This window comes from Megalobrama amblycephala, linkage group LG13 (genome assembly GCF_018812025.1).
Source record: "Megalobrama amblycephala isolate DHTTF-2021 linkage group LG13, ASM1881202v1, whole genome shotgun sequence".
Classification (NCBI taxonomy): domain Eukaryota; kingdom Metazoa; phylum Chordata; class Actinopteri; order Cypriniformes; family Xenocyprididae; genus Megalobrama; species Megalobrama amblycephala.
In genome coordinates this window covers 37,558,973-37,583,688 of record NC_063056.1, presented here as the reverse complement: position 1 = coordinate 37,583,688, position 24,716 = coordinate 37,558,973, and the positions used below count along the sequence as shown (strand labels likewise).

General features: G+C 34.4%; 1 protein-coding gene across 4 annotated transcripts in view; it reads right to left on the bottom strand.

Annotated features, from left to right (window-relative positions):
• Window positions 1-24,716, bottom strand: part of cdk14 (cyclin-dependent kinase 14) — a 197,208-nt gene that overhangs the window by 116,946 nt on the left and 55,546 nt on the right. For all 4 annotated transcript variants that reach the window (XR_007179207.1, XM_048153943.1, XM_048153945.1 and 1 more), the window contains 3 exons: window positions 12,843-13,088; window positions 8,612-8,706; window positions 7,219-7,298 (listed from right to left, as the gene is read on the bottom strand). Coding sequence is in view for 3 of the 4 variants with exons in the window: in XM_048153943.1 (XP_048009900.1) it covers window positions 7,219-7,298; window positions 8,612-8,706; window positions 12,843-13,088 (421 nt within the window). In the remaining variant the exon portion in view is untranslated. The remainder of the gene's footprint in view (window positions 1-7,218; window positions 7,299-8,611; window positions 8,707-12,842; window positions 13,089-24,716) is intronic.

Here is a 24,716-nt window from a genome sequence, read left to right as displayed (position 1 = left end):
TTACCTGATATTTCAAGGTTTTCCATGCCTGGATAATAATAATAATAATAATAATAATTAATTTTTATTTCCCTTTTTCAGTGTGGAATGAAGTGCCACATGAATTTTTGTCATGTTAATAAACACAATGCAACCAAACGTCCCCACAAAGATAATAGTACCAGTAATTTTTGACCTTGTGGGGACATTTTTTGTCCCCATGAGGAAAACGGCTTATAAATCATACAGAATGATATTTTTTGAAAATGTAAAAATGCTAAAGGTTTTCTGGTAATGGTTAGGTTTAGAATATATATATATATTCACAGTAAATAAAAATGCTGATTAGGACAGAATGACTATAATTCCACATATTTGCACATAAGTGCATTTGCCATCTACAAATGACAAAGATAACAACATTCCCAGATCTCACTAGCACCTGCCCCTGAATCACACTGCAGATCATTTACATGCTGTAGATTGCCAGTAGGGTGGAGATGAGCGGAAATCTGTGAGAAATGGAGAGAGCCGCCACCCTGGGGACAGGAAACGGCTCTCAGGGCTCCTCAGGCTATAGCTTCCTGTCTATTATTTCAGCTAACGAGTTATGTATGAACACTGCAATTAAACGTAATCGTTAATCCTCAGAAGTCAGCAACAAAGCATTCATTTAAATTGATGATTTCTGTGTGCGTTTTCCATCTCTCTCAGATCAGACGTGTTATTTTCTTCAAATTTCAACAACGCAATCGCCGTAGTACAAGCCATTCGCAGAAATCTCATCTCATTTGAGCACAAAAACACTCAGAATGTTTTAATTTACTACAAAGAAGGAGCGAGCGACACTTCAAGCGCGTTTCATGATGAATAGTAAACAGATTTGCGAGACTGTGGAAAATGCGATTAATTTTTCAAGGGCACAACAAAAGCTCAGATAGTGAGATAGTAACGCTGGTTTCAGTGACAGTGAAACGAGGTAAATCTGCATTATGTGAGTCATTCCTGCTGTGAAGCACATTTCCATTATATACATCATATCATATGTGAAAATACTGAATAAACTACATTTAATAAAAAAAATGTATAGTTTTTTGACATTGTGTCATCAATATCGCTTTAAATCCTGTTAATCATTCGCAAAATCAGTTTCTGAATGACAGGAAGTGACATCATTTTTGAGGGAAATCAGCAGCACAAACGACAAAATCAGCATATATATTGTTTTATTTATGAATCCATCTTCCAAGCTGTGTTTTTGTCATATCCTGAATCACTACGGTACGCCTCTAATAAGGGTTTATATTCTGACTATTTTAGACCGTATTTGAAATAAATACTTTGAATGTTGCGATCCTATCGGACTTATGATAGCATCCTGAGTCATAACAAAGCACTGTTCGCCAGAGGAGAACTGGCCCCCCGACTAAGCCTGGTTTCTCCCAAGGTTTTTTTCTCCATTTTAACACCTATTTGCCACGTGTTTGCCACCTGATGTCACCTGTTGGACTTTGGGTGCCCCTGTCGCCTTTGGCTTGCTTAGTTGGGGACACTTGACATTTGACTTGACATTTGATATTCAACAGTGCTTTGATCTGCCTGCATTGACACTATTCTTTAAGAGCTGCTGTGTAGCCAAAATAATGTACCAGTTATCACTGTAAAGCTGCTTTGACACAATCTACATTGTAAAAAGTGCTATATAAATAAAGGTGACTTGACTTGGCTTGACAGAGACTCGTCATATAGATAAACAGAGAGAAGTAGCTCCAGCTACAATATTCTTCCTCAAGACACATGCAGCTTTGTTTATTAACTGCTAGAGAGTTATGAAGAAAATATTCAGCTTCCACCAGATTGGCTTCTGTATTCAATGTATGAAGAAAGTGTAACGCCTCTCGCAGTTCAAAAAGCTTTCACTACGTCCTAGTGTAAGCTTTTTAAAAAGCTTAAAGGGTTAGTTCACCCAAAAATGAAAATTCTGTCATTTATTACTTACCCTCATGCCGTTCCACACCCGTAAGATCTTCGTTCATCTTCAGAACACAAATTAAGATATTATCCGATGGCTCCGTGAGGCCTCCATAGGGAGCAATGGACACTTCCTCTCTCAAGATCCATTAATGTACTAAAAACATATTTAAATCAGTTCATGCGAGTACAGTGGTTCAATATTAATATTATAAAGCGACGAGAATATTTTTGGTGCGCCAAAAAAAACAAAATAACGACTGTGATGGCCGATTTCAAAACACTGCTTCAGGAAGCATCGGATCATAAATGAATCAGTGTATCAAATCTGCTGTTCGGAGCGCAAAAGTCACGTGATTTCAGCAGTTTGGCAAGTGATCTGAATCATGATTCGATACACTGATTCATTATGCTCCGAAGCTTCCTGAAGCAGTGTTTTGAAATCGGCCATCAATAAATAAGTCGTTATTTTGTTTTTTTTGGCACACCAAAAATATTCTCGTAGCTTTATAATATTAATATTGAACCACTGTACTCGCATGAACTGATTTAAATATGTTTTTAGTACATTAATGGATCTTGAGAGAGGAAGTGTCCATTGCTCCCTATGGAGGCCTCACTGAGCCATCGGATTTCAACTAAAATATCTTAATTTGTGTTCCGAAGATTAACGAAGGTCTTACGGGTGTGGAACGGTATGAGGGTAAGTAATAAATGACATTATTTTCATTTTTGGGTGAACTAACCCTTTAACTGACGTGACACCAGTTCACACTTTCTTCATAATTTGAATACGGAAGGCGGTAGAAAAGCCTTCAGAAGGCCTTTATTAACCCCCCGGAGTCATGTGGAGTATGTTTATGATGGATGGAGGCACTTTCTTCAGCTCATACTCATTGGTCCCGTTCACTGCCATTATAAAGCTCAGATGCGTCAGGATATTTATTAATATAACTCTGATTGTGTTCATCAGAAAGAAGAAAGTCATATACACCTAGGTTTGAGGGTGAGTAAAGCTTGGGCTAATTTTCATTTGAAAGTGAACTAATATCAATATCACCACGTCAATATTACTTTCCATCCTGTTAGTCTTTCGTAAAATTTCTTTAACTAACAAAAAATAGTTCCTGAATGACATAAACCTACAGGAAGTGACAATTTTGTGAAAATCAGAAGCACAAACAGCATCATTGGATTTGATCAAATGACACTAATTAAAATGATTACAAATAACTCACTAGGCAATAACTCATTTTAGCTCTTAACGACTAACTTTTCTCATTTTTGTGTCATTGTGTACATAATCAAGTTTCAGAACTTAAAAGAGCAGATTTATTAAAGTCCGCTGTTTGTTCTTTAGAAACACTCAAACTTCAACACAAGCAGGTTGATTTTGAACCGTCACAGAGATCTGCAGTGACTCAAGCGCATGTGTTCGACAGTTTAACATGATATATAATATATTAATTGAATATGCTGTTTATTCACAATCTGTTCTCACACTGAAATGAGAGATTCTCTAAAGAAATACATGCAGACTTCATGCCATTTACAAACAGCTTGCTCCAGCCCAAACCCTCTTTTGCCATTAAAAAAAAAACTACTGTCAGGATTTACTAAAGACACGAAGTGAAAAAATTAGCATTTTGACAGTTAATTTTTGCAGCTGATCTAGAGGAGTTTCCCTTCTAGATGCAAAATTTATGGGAGGTGAGTATTTGAATAAATGAAAAAGTGACAAATCACAAAATCACTCCAAAAGGAAGTTATTCTCTAAATCAGTGTCACTGTTCCTGAAACATCTTCATTGTAGTCTAGAGTTTTCTTCCGGGAGCAAACACGTCACAATATTCCTCATTTAAATAATTCCAGCCCAAGGCATATGAAAATAAAGGGGCGGGGCCTGGTTGAGTTGCGTTAGCAGTGTGTTGAAACTTGTGGTTATGGTAAGAGGCGGGACATTTCCCAAACACACTCAAAGCAGTTGACCAATCACAACACACTGCTCCAGCTGGCCAATCCGAACACACTGGGCTTTTCAGAAGGAGGGGCTTCATAGAGACAGGAACTAAACAGAGCGTTACTGACAGACTGGGAAGAGAGGAACAGCAAAAATGTAAAATATGTGAAAAATAATGTGTTTATTGAACATTCAAGCATAACATCCTATTTAAGGTTTGCGATAATCAATTTACTGCCATTATTAAACGTCCAAAAATGAATGTCTTAACCCATTTTGCACTTGAAATGGCTGTGTTCTTTAATTAGCACATTGTCAGTAGATCACCTGCAATACTTTCCACTCCCATGTTTTTATGGGATTGCAGTCTCACACTAATTTGACCTGTTAAGTAAATCTGGCCCTTAAAATGCTGCCTATGTAGTCAGCTCACTAGGTTTGCGAACAGTGCATGAACGTGACTATGTTTCTCCTCTCACATCCTGCAGTTATTCCACACACGTTCTGCCAGCTTAAACATCTCCAGTAATTGCTGAATTTGTTCAATTTTCAAAGCCCTTTTCTGAGCTGCACACCGGGGAAGAGCACAAGGGCTCTGCGATGATCAGCCCTGGATCACACAGATCAAAAACACACCATCACTCTCTCATCACAATTAAAATGCATGCGGCGTTGGTGAAGGTGAGAGCAGTGAAATTCTCACACCTTCGCAATCTTCGAGAACATCACAACTCTGTTTAAGAGTCAGAGAGTGAAAACGGCTGCTTCTGCAACAGCGGGCACTTTTAGGTGACAGATTTCAACTTTTTTTTCCCTTTTTGTTATATGAAGGCCACATTAAAATGCTTATAAATAATATTTAAAGTTATTGGGGCTGGGCATTGACACACATATCATGATTCTATGCAATTTCGATCCACAATTAATTAGGTTTCATTTGGATATATATCAAGTACAGTGCATGTCAATTTTTCTGAACTAAAGCTGTAAACTACAGGTGCTGGTCATATAATTAGAATATCATCAAAAAGTTGATTTATTTCACTAATTCCATTCAAAAAGTGAAACTTGTATAATATATTCATTCATTACACACAGACTGATATATTTCAAATGTTTATTTCTTTTAATTTTGATGATTATAACTGACAACTAAGGAAAATCCCAAATTCAGTATCTCAGAAAATTAGAATATTACTTAAGACCAATACAAAGAAAGGATTTTTAGAAATCTTGGCCAACTGAAAAGTATGAGCATGTACAGCACTCAATACTTAGTTGGGGCTCCTTTTGCCTGAATTACTGCAGCAATGAGGCGTGGCATGGAGTCGATCAGTCTGTGGCACTGCTCAGGTGTTATGAGAGCCCAGGTTGCTCTGATAGTGGCCTTCAGCTCTTCTGCATTGTTGGGTCTGGCATATCGCATCTTCCTCTTCACAATACCCTATAGACTTTCTATGGGGTTAAGGTCAGGTGAGTTTGCTGGCCAATTAAGAACAGGGATACCATGGTCCTTAAACCAGGTACTGGTAGCTTTGGCACTGTGTGGAAAATGCTGTTCCTGTTGGAAAATGAAATCTGCATCTCCATAAAGTTGGTCAGCAGCAGGAAGCATGAAGTGCTCTAAAACTTCCTGGTATACGGCTGCGTTGACCTTGGACCTCAGAAAACACAGTGGACCAACACCAGCAGATGACATGGCACCCCAAACCATCACTGACTGTGGAAACTTTACACTGGACCTCAAGCAACATAGATTGTGTGCCTCTCCTCTCTTCCTCCAGACTCTGGGATCCTGATTTCCAAAGGAAATGCAAAATTTACTTTCATCAGAGAACATAACTGGACCACTCAGCAGCAGTTCAGTCCTTTTTGTCTTTAGCCCAGGCGAGACGCTTCAGACGCTGTCTGTTGTTCAAGAGTGGCTTGACACAAGGAATGCGACAGCTGAAACCCATGTCTTGCATACGTCTGTGCGTAGTGGTTCTTGAAGCACTGACTCCAGCTGCAGTCCACTCTTTGTGAATCTCCCCCACATTTTTAAATGGGTTTTGTTTCACAATCCTCTCCAGGGTGCGGTTATCCCTATTGCTTGTACACTTTTTTCTACCACATCTTTTCCTTCCCTTCGCCTCTCTATTAATGTGCTTGGACACAGAGCTCTGTGAACAGCCAGCCTCTTTTGCAATAACCTTTTGTGTCTTGCCCTCCTTGTGCAAGGTGTCAATGGTCGTCTTTTGGACAAATGTCAAGTCAGCAGTCTTCCCCATGATTGTGTAGCCTACAGAACTAGACTGAAAGACCATTTAAAGGCCTTTTCAGGTGTTTTGAGTTAATTAGCTGATTAGAGAGTGTCTTCAATATTGAACCTTTTCACAGTATTCTAATTTTCTGAGATACTGAATTTGGGATTTTCCTTAGTTGTCAGTTATAATCATCAAAATTAAAAGAAATAAACATTTGAAATATATCAGTCTGTGTGTAATGAATGAATATAATATACAAGTTTCACTTTTTGAATGGAATTAGTGAAATAAATCAACTTTTTGATGATATTCTAATTATATGACCAGCACCTGTATACAGGGAACCCTGTCAGCCAGTACATTACTATAAAATGAACATCTAAATTCCATATAAGGTAGTTTTTATAATTAAAAAAATAGTTCTTCTTAATGACATAAATATGTTTCTACTCCAATTTGCTTTTGAAATATAAACATTTAAATAGTGGCTGTCATAAAAAACTTTCCTGATTTATTCAAATATACAATAAATATTATTTATATATATATATATATTTTTTTTTTTTTTTCCCCAAACATACTATAAATATTGAAGAACTGGTTAAGTAAAATATAATGAATATGTAATATAGTGCATATATTATCAAAATGCTTGCCTCTAGAGTTATTTTTCTTGCTAACTATCAAGTTTATGGTCGCTGAATGGATAAAACGACATTTATTATTTGAATTTTTTAATAAAATTGACAATTTGAAACCTTAGACTTTGTTTCATATCAAAGCACAAGGCTTATTGTGATTACTGGATGCCAGGAGCACAGCAAATAATGTTTTTAGTGAAGTTTTGTTCACGCATCAACTGAAAACAGCACAGATTAAAACATCAATTCTGGGCATTTAAGAATCAATACCGGTTCATCACAATGAGAATCGACTGAAATCGAGAAATCAATATGTTCAACTATACTGTTTTTATTGCAGCAGTGGCTCAAATGAGCTACTTGCATATGAAGGAAGAAACCACAGAGTAATGGAGAGACAGTCACGGCCTGGTTCACTCACCCTCTCTGATCGCTGTGAAAGGCGTTCCCTCTTCCTCCTGCAGACGAATCACTTTCAACGCAACCAGCTTCCCATTCACCCTGAAACACACCAGATGAACATGTTTTCAATTTATATTCATCTGTACTACAGGGCTGATTCATTAAAAAAAAAAAGAGTGTATCATATATTCGTTCCTGTACTTCAAACAGCAGGTCACGGGTTCGATTCTCAGGAAATGCGTGAACTAATAAAAATGTATATTATTAGTTTTATTATTTTATTAGTGTTATATTAATTACACAAATAAATAAATAATACTGCAGAGTGAAACTATATTCAGGCAAAAAAAACTGAATTATGTACAATATAGCTATATATATATATATTTTAATTTAGTCAAAAAATGCAATAATAATATAATAATTTAAAGAAATTATTATATTTTTATGAAATTGTATTTTAAAAGATTTATTAAATTGTGAAGTTATATGAATTATTTTGATAACCACAGTTTTTAATAATAAAGTTGTATTAAATCATAAAACACATAATCCAGAAAAATTAAAACAGACAACACAGAATTTTGGGAAAATAAAATGGAATTTAGTGGCGAGAAAAATAATATCATTTTCTCATGGCTTTATTATTGTTCAAATTTTATTAAATTATTAAACAGTTTTATGAATTGAACAGATTATACATGCTTTTTGGATGACTGCAATTTAATCCAGAAATACTGTATTAAAATGGAAAATAGAATTTGGGAAAAAAATAAAACATAATTTTATCCAGTGTGAATTAACTGGATGGTGAAAGTGTACTGAATGTTGAGCAATAAGAGGGATTGAAGATGAATGAAAACTTTTTTTTTTTTCCTTGGTGGTTTGAATTAAAATGCACTGAACATTTGTGCACAATAAGACCAGGAACATGACGATAAACAAAGTCAGGTCTGATTTACTGCCGACTTTAAGTCAATGAAATGCAATTTAGAGGCAGTGGAGTGAATCTTAACGCAGAGGTCAAGATGTTAAATAAATGAGCTCCACCAATCAAAAGAACTTGCACACAAATAACATCATTACTATGAAAAACACTGCCAATAACGCACAATTCATTTCACGCTGGCTGAAATTTTATTTTCCATATTTTAATTTATGAAAGTAATCATCAAGGAAAAACAGGCGTTACACGCTTTCTGTCTGAAAGGATTTCACACAACACATGCCATTTCATGCTCTGGAAGAGAAGCTCTCTCCGGCTCTCGGTTTTTATTACAGCAATATATATAAAAAAAAAATTCATTCAGATTTCACATAATTATCTGCTGCTGTCTTTGCTTACAGTTCCATTACTAATATAAGCATGTGTGTCTGTATAGAAATGAAGATCATGGTTGCACAGAACTCACTTGCTCTTTCCTTTGTATACGGTTGCGTAGGATCCCTCTCCGAGCTTTTCCAGCTTCTCGTATGAATCTGCCTTTCCGAACTTTGGGCTAGTGGGCTGTAAAAGAGATAGACACAGTTAAAATCAACATAAAACGGAAAGTTGCAATCGTCTTTTTTTGCCCTATTGTGACGTATATACGAGTGAAACGGGTTCTAAAACAAGAAAAAATGTAGGGCGGGGCTTGATTTCAAATTGATTTGATTGTTGTGGTTTGCTATTGGTGGATCTCATGTGAGTGACAGGTTGCCCCACCCTCACGCCAGTAAACGCATCATCAGAGAAGAAAAGGGATCTCGCTGCAAGAGGGAAGGGAAGTTATTTGGATTCAAGATTATGAGGCACATCAATTAAAAAAAAAACAATGATGTGCGATGATAAATCATAATAAATACTGAAATAAAAAAATTCAAACTCTCCATTTTGATTTCATGGTGAGTTTAAAAGGGGTCCTTGATTACGATTTCATTTTTTTTTTACTTTAGTTAGTGTGTAATGTTGCTGTTTGAGCATAAACAACATCTGCAAAGTTACGACGCTCAAAGTTCAATGCAAAGAGAGATATTTTCGTTTACAGAAATTGCTTTTTAAGGACTACAACAAACTTCTTCCCGGGTTAATGACATCACTAACCCTCAAATTTACATAGACCCCGCCCCCAAGAACACTCAACAAAGGGGGCGGGGCCATGTTGGGCTGCTTTAGAGAAGAGGAAGAGTTGTTGTAGTAGAGTGTTGTTGTCATGCCGTCATTTTACGCCGGACTGCTTCACAAACGAGGGTCAATTCAACACTGAATTTGCACAAAAGATTAACATGACGACACATGCTAGTGGATGAGTTGAATCAACTCCACAGCAACTACATAAATTTATCCACTAACCATTCAGAAACGTCCAGTTTCATTCTAAAAGTTGTAACTTCTTCCTGAGTCTCTCCATCAGTGTCGACTCCGGTTTGAACAATGTAAGGCTGAACACCGTTACTGACAATCCTCATTTTGGCTGCGTGAGATTCTCCAGCTTTGTTGTTGTTGAGCAACCGAAGCACAAGCTGTTAAAGCTCCGCCCTCTTCTGGAAAGGGGAGCGGGAGCAGCAGCTCATTTGCATTTAAAGGGACACACACAAAAACTGCGTGTTTTTGCTCACAGCCTAATAGGGACAAATTTGACAAGCTATAATAAATGATCTGTGGGGTATTTAGAGCTGAAACTTCACAGACACCAGAGACTTATATTACATCTTGTAAAAAGGACATTATAGGTCCCCTTTAATAGAGGATATTCTGTGGTATTTTGTCACACGTGAGGCTCGGCGGCCGCAGCAGATGTGAGGTCAGCCAGCGTATGGTCAGATATTCTGGCTCAGATCCAGGATTTACACAGTATCCTGCCGTACAGCATGAAAGTCCGGAAAGACACGTCTGTCCCCGTATTAATGACCCAGTGCAGTTTCAACTGGAGGTGATTAATTGTTTCCTGTTAAACAGGAAATATGGTCTGCAGGATTTTACTGTCAGCACTCTGGCAGTGACTGAAAGAACACAGGTGAACTGAGGTTATATTCATGAGAGTGAAGCTCAAGGAAAAAAAATCCATAAATTAGTGTGCGAAATCTGCAAACATATCATGATTCATCAATAACTTTCTTACTACAAAAAACACAGAGACAATTAAAAACTACACACATGCAAAAATAACATTCTCTGGGTGGCCTTATAAGTGCGTTAAGATGAAATGTTATACTGTGATATTTCATCTTGAATGTATACTGCAGTCAAAAGTTTGGGATAATTCATTTTAATGTGTCAAAGAAGTCTCTTATGCTCAACAAGACTGCATTTATTTAACAAAATGCAATAAAAACGTTAATATTGTGAATTATTAATATTTAAAATAACTGTTTTCTATGTAAATACATTATATTGTAAAATGTAATTTATTCCTGTGAGCAAAGCTGAATTTTCAGCATCATTACTCCAGTCTTCAGTGTCACATGATCCTTCAGAAATCATTCTAATATGTTGGTTTGCTGTATTTCTTTTATTATTATCAATGTTGAAAACAGTTGTGCTGCTTCATATTTTTGTGGAAAAGTGTATAAAAACATGCGCACTTGATACGCACAGTTTTAAAGGCATAGTCCATAATTGAAAGACTCTAGAATAAATACACTAATATGAACACAAATCTCTTTTCCAAGCAAAAACAGTAATATTTTACTTACATTAAAGAGAATGCAACTCAAAAAACATTTCTTTTCCAAGTCAATACAGTAATATTTTACTTGTGTTAAAGTGAATGCAACTCAAAAAACGTCTTTTAAAAGCTCAAACAGTAATATTTTACTTGCATTAAAGAGAATGTAACTCTAAAGTCTTGAAGAGCAAATGCACAGCGGCACTAATTCTCCTGAAATGCAGCGTTTCTTCAGTAATCAGGTTTGCAGCCTGACACCGATCTGCAGCAGCGAGTCACTTATTGCGATTGGTGTGAAAGATTACCGGACTCTTCCCGGATAACCGCTTGCTCAGATGCGCCTGTAACCGCAAACCCTGCAGCCTTTTATCAACACCAGACACCAGCTGTCTCTTAGAGACCAGCGGCCACCATACGGCCAGATCATGACACGCTTTCAGTAAACACATCCGCTCTCCATTCCGCCAGCTTCAGTTTAGAGCGCTGATATTACCTTAGCGGGGGGCTTTATTATCGTGATTGAGGTGTTCGGAGCGCAGGGGCCCCCGTGGAGAACAGGTTTTAGTGGATTTTCTAAATAAGAAGGTCTGTGGTGGAATAATGAGAAGGGTGTTGTGGGAAAGAGGTCATGCTCACTCTCTCCACTCCTTCTGTCAGGCCTTACGCTCATCCATTTTTCATTGGTGTGAATCAGCAAGCAAATGCGCTCACTAGCTGCATTCTTCAAAGCCTCCACCTTTAGTTTTCCCTCTCAGGTCAATCGTGTCTCGTATATGGAATTATATACTGTAAAAATCAACTCGTCTTTTCTAAACTAAATTGCAATAAATATAATATATACAAAACGCTGTCTTGTCAGGGTATAGAGTTGATGAAAATAGTTAAATAATAAAGAAAAATAATAAAATCATGCAGTAATGCTAAAATAAAAAATAAATATAAAGAAAATTAATTAAAAAATGTAATAAATAAAATAAATAATTTTAAAATAAAAAAATAAAACACGAAAAATGAATAAAATCATAATGTAAAATTGAAAAAATAACTAAAAATAAAACACTTACCAAAAAAGAATACAATCATTAAAAAAAATTAAAATAAATTTTAAAATAAAAAAATATCTAAATTAAACACTTACCAAAAATGAATAAAATCTTTAAAAATAAATCATTTTAAAATAAACAAATTTAAAAAAAAACCCTTAATAAAACATGAATAAAATCATAATATAAAATTTTAATTTTAAAAAAGAAAAAAAATCTAAATAAAACTATAACTAAAAAATGAATACAATCATCATTAAAAATTAAAATTAAAATAAATAATTTTAAAATAAAAAATCTAAATAAAAGCTTTCCTAAAAATGAATAAAATCATTAAAAAGTCAAATTAAAATGAATAAATTTTAAAATAAAAAATCTAAATAAAAGCTTTACTACTTTAATAATTTGAATTAAAATAATTTAAAAACTAGAAATAAAACACCAAAAATGAATAAAATCATTAAAAAGTTAAAACAAACAAACAAACAAATAAATAAATAATAAAAACAAATAAAAAACAAATACTTTAAAAATAATGAAATATTTATTTGTATACCTGCATGTCATGTGACCATTGACTGACACTGACATCAGAAAACTGTGAACGTGATGTTAAATATTAACTTATACTCTCTAGGAGACTTTAAGTAGAACTTTTAGCTCAAAGAGGATTTGCTGACAAAAAAGTTGGGAATCCCTGACGTATGTGATAAAAAGTTCAAGACACGTCTAATGACCATTAAAAAAACGAAAAAAAAAAGCAGCTAATGAAGCTCTCAAACAATATCTACAATCAAAACACATTTCAAACCTCACATAAAGGTTATAAATGAGCCGTATCAAGGACAATCACGATCTGCTAGCAATGTCAAATTAGGCATGAAGTCACTCATTCTGTCATAAACTGTAATTAGCACCAATAAGACATCATTTATGGAAGAAACCACACTCACAGAACTAGGGCTGGAGTGACGGCGTAGTTTAGGAGACTCTTTCCCAGAGGAGGAGCTTTTGGAGGTGATGCAGGCATTGTTCTCCGAATGGACTCGCTTCACCTGACTCGCCGGTTTCTCGAAGGGATCGAAGCCGCTCTGCGTCCGCTGCACTCGCACCTTCTTGTCTTCAGGAATGGTGTCCAGGGGTTTGATGACCGAGTCGGATCCCTGGCAGCTGCGAGTGGACATCTTGGTGACACATATCTGAGAAGAAGCGGAGAAGAACATCTTAGACATCCGCACTTAAACACTGCAAAAAAACATCAACATTTTTCAGGAGAACAAAACAAGATACATTTACTTGAAAAGCAAAACTGTGTTAGAAAAGATAGCTTTCTTTTTTCTTTTTTTTTTTTAGAGAATTTTATCTGGAAGTTTATTTTTCCTGACAAATAGTTTTTGTTGTTTTTAAGAAACATGTATCACTGTGTATCAAGTGCTGAGGAAGATCCGGAGCTGAAATCCATATATGGTAATGGGTGTTGTTTCCAACACGTGCTGTAAGTGGTCGACCAATCAGAGCAGAGCAGGTTCATGGAAAGACTCTTTGAGTAATGTGGTAATGTGCAATGTATATTCTGAGAAAATTAAAGTTTTTTTGACCTTGGATGCATGTAAACCTATTATAGAACACTCCAAAACAAAATTAGTATCCTTTTAAAATAGCATAATAGGTGCACTTTAAGCATAAACCTAATCAAATTTAGTTCTATGCTAAAAAAAAAAGCATTAATCCAAATAATAATAATAATAATAATAATAATAATAATAATTTGACAATGTGGTAAGAAAGAAAAATCTTGCACAATTTTGTAGTAAAAGTAAAGTAAATCTCATTTTAAGCATCTTTGTATTTTTTAAGGCAAGACACCACAGGTGAAAAACATGAATCGATATCACACTACTTCTCAAGTTGATTACAGTAAGAATTGCAAACATTTTTTATTACAAGTTTTCTTGTAATACAAAAAAATGCATTATCAAATATGCAAATATATTGCATACATTTTCAGAACAGAAATCTGAACATTGGATAAAGTTTGATTTCTCTGACTCACTGCCTTTTAAGATATGTATTATCATTGAAATGTACAGATGGAAAATGCAATAAAATAAACACATTTAAATATATCTTTTGGGTGTTTTCTTTCCACTAGTCTAAAAGAAGACACATTATAGAAGCAAAATAGACCAAATCTCAAAATTGACCAGTGCATGAAATAGAAGTTTTACCTGTAGTGTCTTGCCTTAAATGCAAAAACATGAAAAAAATATTTCGAATAAGAACAAGAAAATATTGTTTCCAGTGAAGATGAATGCATGCAGGTAAAGGGTTGAACAAAAGTGAATGTCCACGTTCATACAAATCTACGAGCCAATCTCCTGTTGCTTTTCTTCAAAGTTGTTTCATGTGGTTCGCATACCCTGCAAGGTTCGGACTTTCATCTCTGCCTCTGTGTGTTCAGACATCGATCCAGTGCTACTGTATTACAGTCATCGGTAGATCTCCATCACACACACACACACACACACACACACACACACACACACACACACACACACACACACACACACACACAAGCATTAATCTAACCAGTGCGTACCTACCGGCCACTCCATCGCCACGCAGACTGTCCGCAGCACAAAAGGCCCAGACGAGCATGACATGTAAGTGCGGCCCCTCAGATTAAAAATTTACGGGCCTTTCAGAGGCAAAACATCCCAGCGAACCGCCTCTAATGACCTAAATATACAGTGTCCAGGCGGAGTCACTGGTTCGCTTACATGGGCCGGGTTTCACCAAACCTCCTTCAGATTCTCTGCTTGGTTCAAGAGCCAGAACATGTCAAACATGTCAATCAATCTATGTTTCTTCTTTTATTACCCAACACAACACTAACAGTAGCCGGAGTGAAGTAAATGTGAGTTCTACCTGTGCAGAAGACGCTGCCATGATGTTAGGGTGACAGGGTGTTGCTATGGGGTTGCTAAGGTGTGGGTGGTTTTGTGGGCACTTTCAATGTAATTTAGGCAGAAATAATTTGACAGACGGAAGGATGGATGGTTGGATAGATGATGGATGGATGGATGGATGGATGGATGGATGGATGGATGGATGGATGGATGGATGGATTGATGGATGGAACAATTAAAAGACGGACGGATAGACGGACGGATGGACAGATGGATGGATGGATGGATGGATGGATGGATGGATGGATGGATGGATGGATGGATGGATGGAACAATTAAAAGACGGACAGATGGACGGACGGACAGACGGATGGATGGATGGATGGATGGATAGAACTACAAACCTGATTCCAAAAAAGTTGGGACACTGTACAAATTGTGAATAAAAACAGAATGCAATGATGTGGAAGTTTCAAATTTCAATATTTTATTCAGAATACAACGTAGATGACATATCAAATGTTTAAACTGAGAAAATGTATCATTTTAAGGCAAAAATAAGCTGATTTTAAATTTCAGGGCATCAACACATCTCAAAAAAGTTGGGACAAGGCCATGTTTACCACTGTGTGGCATCCCCTCTTCTTTTTATAACAGTCTGCAAACGTCTGGGGACTGAGGAGACAAGTTGCTCAAGTTTAGGAATAGGAATGTTGTCCCATTCTTGTCTAATACAGGCTTCTAGTTGCTCAACTGTCTTAGGTCTTCTTTGTCGCATCTTCCTCTTTATGATGCACCAAATGTTTTCTATGGGTGAAAGATCTGGTCTGCAGGCTGGCCATTTCAGTACCCGGATCCTTCTTCTACGCAGCCATGATGTTGTAATTGATGCAGTATGTGGTTTGGCATTGTCATGTTGAAAAATGCAAGGTCTTCCCTGAAAGAGATGACGTCTAGATGGGAGCATATGTTGTTCTAGAACTTGGATATACCTTTCAGCATTGATGGTGCCTTTCCAGATGTGTAAGCTGCCCATGCCACACACACTCATGCAACCCCATACCATCAGAGATGCAGGCTTCTGAACTGAGCGCTGATAACAACTTGGGTTGTCCTTGTCCTCTTTAGTCCGGATGACATGGCGTCCCAGTTTTCCAAAAAGAACTTCAAATTTTGATTCGTCTGACCACAGAACAGTTTTCCACTTTGCCACAGTCCATTTTAAATGAGCCTTGGCCCAGAGAAAACGCCTGCGCTTCTGGATCATGTTTAGATATGGCTTCTTTTTTGACCTACAGAGTTTTAGCCGGGAACAGCGAATGGCACGGTGGATTGTGTTCACCGACAATGTTTTCTGGAAGTATTCCTGAGCCCATGTTGTGATTTCCATTACAGTAGCATTCCTGTATGTGATGCAGTGCCGTCTAAGGGCCCGAAGATCACGGGCATCCAGTATGGTTTTCCGGCATTGACCCTTACGCACAGAGATTGTTCCAGATTCTCTGAATCTTTGGATGATATTATGCACTGTAGATGATGATAACAATTTTTCTCTGAGAAACTCCTTTCTGATATTGCTCCACTATTTTTCGTCACAGCATTGGGGGAATTGGTGATCCTCTGCCCATCTTGACTTCTGAGAGACACTGCCACTCTGAGAGGCTCTTTTTATACCCAATCATGTTGCCAATTGACCTAATAAGTTGCAAATTGGTCTTCCAGCTTTTCCTTATATGTACATTTAACTTTTTTGGCCTCTTATTGCTACCTGTCCCAACTTTTTTGGAATGTGTAGCTCTCATGAAATTCAAAATGAGCCAATATTTGGCATGACATTTCAAAATGTCTCACTTTCAACATTAGATGTTATCTATATTCTATTGTGAATAAAACATAAGTTTATGAGATTTGTAAATTATTGCATTTCTTTTTTATTCACAATTTGTACAGTGTCCCAACTTTTTTGGAATCGGGTTTGTATTAAAAGATGGATGGATGGATGGATAGATAGAACTAATAAAAGATGGAGATGTTTTTCAGTGAACGCATGTGATAAACACAAGAAAACAAGCTTGTCTGTGATAAAGAGTTTGAGTTCTGAAAAACTGACTCCTCAGACTGAAGCTCCTGTTAAACAGAAACCGTGAAGTGAAATGCCATACAGAGCCGGTCGAGCTAAATGGCATTTCTCTCCTTTTTCCTTCACTTCCTGACAGGCCAGCATTTGAAACATGAACATGTAAGTGACCTTTTTAAAAGTGAACAGAAGCAGGGGCTTCGCAGTGGTGCGAGACAGAGCTGAACGGAGCCGCTGTCACCGTCTCGGAGCTGATCGCTTCTGCATGAAACCACCAGACCGATCCGCTTGCTTTCTCTCTTTGTCTCTTTATTCTGCTCCAGACAGACTCCGCTGTCAATCGTGAATAAGATGTAAATGTTGGGCGAGCAGCTGCCGCGAGCGTGTTTATTGTTCTAGACGTGCTCAAGCCACAATGAGCTCTAATTGATTCTCAATCACTCCCGGTTGTTTGTGCGCTTACAAACGCACGTCAAGATCGTTTCCATCATCACACTTGTCATGTAAAACTGCAGCTGTTTTCTCATTTCAGGTACAATTCCCAGCGCAACGTTCATAACAACACGCATGACGAGGGGTTTAGCTCATATTGTAAGAAACAACTTTCTTGACATACACTGGTCATGTTACATTATAGGATTATGAATCTGCAAGAATCTGCAAGGTGTTTATTTATTACCATCCAGATGAAGCGGTTTGACTTAACAGACATTTACAGAGATTCCTCAAGACTAAATAATAACTGAATTTACAGAAACAGATATTCATAACACGTCTTCCGTGAGTATCAGTGACTGTTTGTATTTTTTGTCATAGTGTAAGTCAGTGTCCCTTCACACTGTTCTTGACAAATAAATAAATAAATAAATAAATAAAAAACAAATACAAATTAAAAAATGGAAAAAATCTAAATTAAAGAAATACAATTTTGAAAAATAAATAAATACACATAGTAAAAGTAAAAAATATATATATATACAAATAAATCAATTTGAAAAATAAACAAATAAATCAGAAAATAATTAAAGAAAAATAAATAACATTTTAAAAAATTGTTTAAAAACAATTAAATAAAAAATAAATTTAAATTATAAATAAAAAATACACCAACAAATAAATAAGTTATATAAATAAGAAAAATAAACACAAATAAAAAATAAAACAAAATTAAACATATAAATTAAAATTAGAAAAATAAATGAATAATAAAAATTATATATAAAATAATAAATTAAAAAATAAGAAAAATAAGAAAAATAAGCAAATAAAATATTTAAAATAATTTAAAATATAAAATAAAATGTAAAAAAATGAACAAATGAATCAGAAAATAAATAAAGAAAAATAATTTTAAACAAACAATAAATTAAACAAATTATAAATAAAAAACACACCAACAAACGAATGTTATTAAATAAATAAATAAGAAAAATAAACAATTTAAAATTAAATCAAAATTAAATATATAAATTAAAATTAGAAAAATAAATGAATAATAAAAATTATACAAATAAAATAATAAATTAAAAAATAATTAAGAAAAATATTTAAATAATTTAAAATTAAAAAATAACTAAAAATTTAAAAATAACCAAATAAATCAGATAATAAATAAATATTACAAAAATAAATAAAACAAATACAAAATAAATACAAAACCAATAAATAAATAGATTAACAAACAAAAAAGTTTATAAATAAATATAAACAATATAAATAAATAAAATACATTTGAAATAAAAATTTGTAAATAATTAAAAATGAGAAAAATAAATAAATAAATAACCCGTTGGACAATAAAACCCACAGACACTAAAGGAGGGACCCGAGCCAGATCTACAGACCAGAAGATCACAGAAACACGAGGGTGCAGGACTTTTGTCACTTAGTTACACCTTAGCAACCAACACCATAGCGTCACAGAAGAAAGTTTGCATAAGCAAGCACCACTCGCACTTTCTTTACAAAATAGACAAAACTACTAACTACTAACAGGCCCAGTTCTAGGACTGTTCTTATATCTGTGTCTATTGACAGATTCACACACATGAAATTAACAGTCTGTAATTTATCCATATCAAACAACACTAATAAAGTGTGTCTATTTTAGACGATAGTGAGCAGAGGAGAGCATTTAGCAGCATCCCTAGACACACATATACTTTACGATTTACAATCAACACGGACTGATTTACTGCAGCATCTTCAACAAGATGATGAGCGTCCGTGACTGTGATTTCAGAGCACTTAATGGAAACCGCAGGCTGAACATCAATGCTCAGTGGTTATTTGTTACACTGCCAAAAATCACAAAGACTCTGTGTTGTTTTTCACTGTTAGCTTCACATGAACAGAGTCATCGAACACCTACAGCAGCAGACACTAATGTGCTTGAGTTTGTGTTTTACAGTCTAAGTAGTGCTCCGACATCAATATCTGACTCAACTATCTCTCCATCAAGGCTTCATCCGGAAGACGCGTCAATGCGGCAGATCACAAATGCATCAGGAGCGCTTTGAAACAAACTCGCCCATCTGCCGCCAACTTTCTCGCGCGAGGACTGGCTTTCATGTGCCAGACGCCCCTTTTAGGTGTGAAACACATCTGATGGATTATTCTACTGCTGAACGGGTGGGATGCGCTCAGATTCACGGTAAAACATTCATGATTCATAGAGCCGCAGATACGAGGTCACGAGCACGTCTGATCTAAGTCACGTATGACGCTAAGTAAAAAGAGAGATGCACAAACACACTTTACAATCAGAAAATAAAATAATATCAAATAAAATAAAGTTAACAGGATTAAATGGGATAAAATCTGAAAATAAATAGGATTAAATAGGATAAAACAAGATAAAATTAAGATATAAAATAAAATATAAAATAAGATAAAATAAATAGGATTAAATAAGATAAAATAAATAAATAAGATTACATAAATAGGATTAAATAAGTTAAAATAAAAAAGAATAAATATTAAATATATATAAAAAAATAAAATAAGGAAAATAAATAAGATTAAATGGGATAAAACAAGATAAAATTAAGATTAGATAAATTAATAAAGATAAAATACGATAAAATAAATAGGATTAAATCAGATAGAATAAATAAATAAATAAATAAATAAATAGGATTAAATAAGATGAAATAAAAATATAAATAACATTTATTAAATAAAGAAAAATAAGTAAATATGATCAAATAAATAGACAAATAGGATAAATCTAGATAAAATAAGATTAAATAAAGATAAAATAAATATAAACAACTAAATAAATGAATGAGAAAGATAAACTTAAAAAGATAAAATAAATAGGATTAAATAAGATAAAATAAAAAGAACAAATAAGAATAAACAAATAAATAAAAAATACAAATAAAACAGAAAATCACAAAAACAGGATTAAATAGGATAAAACCAGATCAAATAAGAACAAATAAGATTAAATAAATAAAAATTAAAATTAAAATAAATAAATAGGATTAAATAAGATAAAAAGTAAATTATAAAATGAATAAAAAATAAATAAATAAATAAGATCAAACAAACAAATCAATAATATATTAATTTTATGTTATTCAATTAATGTTATTTATAAAAATTTTTTTTAAAAAAATAATAAAATAAAATAAAATAAAATAAAATAAAATAAAATAAAATAAAATAAAATAAAATAAAATAAAATAAAATAAAATAAAATAAAATAAAATAAAATAAATCTCCTTTGACTATTTGGGGCCACTTCAGTTTATTTATGCGCTACATTCTTCCTATTTAGACAGAAAATATAACTTGGGTCTGATCTGTAAATCCTTTACAGTCCTGAAGCGAATGGAGCTGTATGATTTAAATGAACATGCTGAGCTGTAATGTAATGTAGCGGCGAGCGTGTGCTGTTTGTCATCGCAGAGGTTGCCGATGGCGTTATTGAGGGTAGCTGTCATGAATGTTACTGCAAAATGGATGACAGTGACTCCAGCAAAAGGGCTAAAACATCTACAGCTGAGAAACAATCCTTCATATTTAAGAATCCATTGGGGAAACACTCCCTGATTACAGAAAACCACTTTCATGAAATGAAACCATCTGAGCTAAGAGGAAATCCAAGCCAAACAAGCCATATAGACATGAAGTCTGATAATGATAATGTTCTCCAGTATAGGAGTTTAGGGCTGGGCGATGTAGAGAAAACATTATATCTCTGTTTTTTTAATCTTTTTGACAATATTCAGCATGATAAAAGAATCCAAAGGCTTTCCAGTCCATAACCTAACAGCTCTGATCTCTTCATAATGAATGAATCTCTCAACAAGATACAGACAATTAGACCATTTCTGAAAGAGGAAAAGGCTGAGTTAGTATCTGTAACTAGAGGGCATGTTCAGAATGGTCACTCTTCATATTTTGCAGTTTGCTTACTGTGCATAATATTATGACTCAATTTGATTGATGATAAAAATTAAAAAAGTATGAAAAGATCACTAAAAATGCAATGTGACAAAAAATACAAACTAGTGTTTTGAATGTCTTATTGCATAAATGTTTACTGTTTCACATATATAAAAAAAAACAGTAAGCTAGTATGTCATTCTGAACATACAGAAATATTGTTTGCGATACACTACAGTTCAAAAGTTTTGGGGATAACTCGCAATTTCGAGAAAATAGTTTTTTTCTTCTCAGAATTGTGAGATATAAACTTGCAATTCTGATTTTTCCTTGCAATTCTGACTTATTCTCGCAATTTCGAGTTATCTCGCAATTCTGACTTTTTCTCAGAATTGCATGATATAAATTGCGAGAAAAAAGTCAGAATTGCGAGTTTAGCTTTATCTCGAAATTCTGACTTTATTTGTCACAATTGCAAGTTTATATCTCGCAATTCTGACATAACTTGCAATTGCGAGTTTATATATTGCAATTCTGAGAAAAAACATCAGAATTGTGAGATGTAAACTCGTATTTATGAGAAAAAAGTCAGAATTGCGAGTTTATATGTCGAAATCCTGACTTTATTTCTCACGATTGCGAGTTCACGTCTCACAATTCTGACAACAACTTGCAATTGCGAGTTTATATATCGCAAATCTGAGAAAAAACTGAATTGCGAGATGTAAACTCGAAAGACAATTGTGAGATAAAAAGTCACATTATCTTTTATTACATGGCGGATACAAGCTTCTATATTAAATTGATCAAAAGTGCAAAATGTTAATATATTAAATAAATTATGATCTTCTGAACTTTCTATTCAAATAATCCTGAAATAAATGTATCACTGTTTCCACAAAAACATAAAACAGCACAACTGTTTTCAACAGTGATAATAATAATAATAATAATAATAATAATAATAATAATAACAATAATAAAATGTTTCTTGAGCATCAAATGCTTTGATCACAGTAATAGACTACAGCTTAAAATATATTCACATAGAAAACAGTTCTTTTAAATTGTAATATTCACATTATTAACGTTTTACTGTATTTTTGATCAAACAAATGCAGCCTTGATGAGCGTAAGAGACTAAAAACATAAAAACGACCCCAAACTTTTGAGCAGACAGCAGTGCATGTTGTATTGTATTGTAGTTTAGCTAGGTCACCAAACATTGAAAAAAAGCAAATGTTTCTTCGGCTGAATAATCAAGACTTACTGACCATAACATGTCTTACTGAACGGACTGCAGCCTTTCTGTCAATCTCAAATCAACTGTACCGTCTGACTAAAGCCTGTTCAGTTACTGATCCGAACCTCTTCTGAATGAAAACTATAATCTCAGCTACGGCGACTAAAAATGAACAGAAGGCTGAAACACCTGTGTTCTCCTCAGCTGTCACACACCAACACATATATCAGTATGCATGAACAGCCAACAGATAGAGATGCAAGTGAGCTGCATTTCAAAATGTACAGTAGGAAGCAAGAAAAGCCACACTTAGAAAGTACACACTTAAAAATAGATGGTTCTGAAACATTAACATCCATGGAATCTTTCCATTCTACAAAAGGTTCTTTATAGTGGAAATAAAGGTTCTTTAGAATTTTTTTGAGAGAATTTTGGAACCTTTATTTTAAGTGTATATGCATAATGCAGAAAAATTAAATAAATTGACAGTTTTCACAATATTTATGTGCTGAGTGCAACATGTTCATATTTTATATATTATGAAACATGAATGACAACTCCAGCTGTGTAATTCAAGTAAATACTGATTAAAAAAAAACTGTGAGTGAAGAGTTTTGTGTGCACTGCTGGTCATTACTGTGAACTCCTGTGATTAAAGTGAATGCTATACATCAGTTTTATAGAAATTGGATGGAAAAGGACAGAAAAAAAAACAAGACAAAAGGTTGCACGGTATTAATGACAAAATTGGCAGACTTCCTCGCCGTCTCTGCCCATTTAATGGCTGTTAGGATCAGGACTCACTCCAGCATTAATTCCACAAGGACGTGTTTCTCAACAACACCAGCCTTCCGCTCAAACTCATCTCACCATGTTCATGCAGATAATGTGTCTTCCTTGAACATGATCATTTTGATGTCGCTCCATCTGTTTTTATTCGGGATGAATTTATGCTATTATTTAGAGGATTATGAGAACTAATATTATCTTTTTTGAAACATGCCACCAATCAATCGTACTGTAAAGCTTGGGGTCTCCATCCATATTTACTGTGCTGAAATATTGTTCATCTTAATTTCTGTGGATTACAAATACACATGCACCTTTTTCTCATGTTTTTTCTAGCACTCAACACTACAAGAATCTCTCTGCATTGCTCTAAACGATTGAAATTTGCATAGAACGCTAACAATAGAATGACAGAATGATAGAGAGAATGAATGACAGAATTCTGCTTAATTCTGACTGAAATCTACATAGAACGATAGATAGAATGATAGATAGAACAATAGAATGATAGATAGAACAATAGATCGAACAGTCGATAGATAGAATGACAGAACAGTAGACAGAGCGATAAATAGAACGATAGACAGAACGATGAATAGATGGATAGATAGATAGATAGATAGATAGATAGATAGATAGATAGATAGATAGATAGATAGACAGAACAGTAGACAGAACGATAGATAAATAGAACGATAGACAGAATGATGAATAGATGATAGATAGATAGATAGACAGAGATAGATAGATAGATAGATAGATAGATAGATAGATAGATAGATAGATAGATAGATAGATAGATGATAGATAGATAGATAGATAGATAGATAGATAGATAGATAGATAGACAGAACAGTAGACAGAACGATAGATAAATAGAACGATAGAAAGAACAATAGAATGATAGACAGAACGGTAGATAGAACGATGGATAGATAGAATGCTAGATAAAACAATAGATAGATGGAATGATAGAACGATAGATAGATAGAACGATGGATAGATAGAATGCTAGATAAAACAATAGATAGATGGAATGATAGAACGATAGATAGATAGAACGATGGATAGATGAATAGATGGATAGATAGAACAATAGATAGAACGACAGAACGATAGATAGAACAATAGATAGAACGACAGATAAATAGAATGATGGACAGAACAATAGAATGATAGACAGAATGGTAGATGGAACGATGGATAGATGGATAAATAGAATGATAGATAGATGGAACGATGGATAGATAGAACGCTAGATAAAACAATAGACAGATGGAATGATAGAACGATAGATAGAATGATAGAATGATAGAATGATAGATGATAGATAGAACGATAGATAGAACGATGGATAGATGAATAGATGGATAGATAGAACTATAGATAGAACAATAGAACGATAGATAGAACG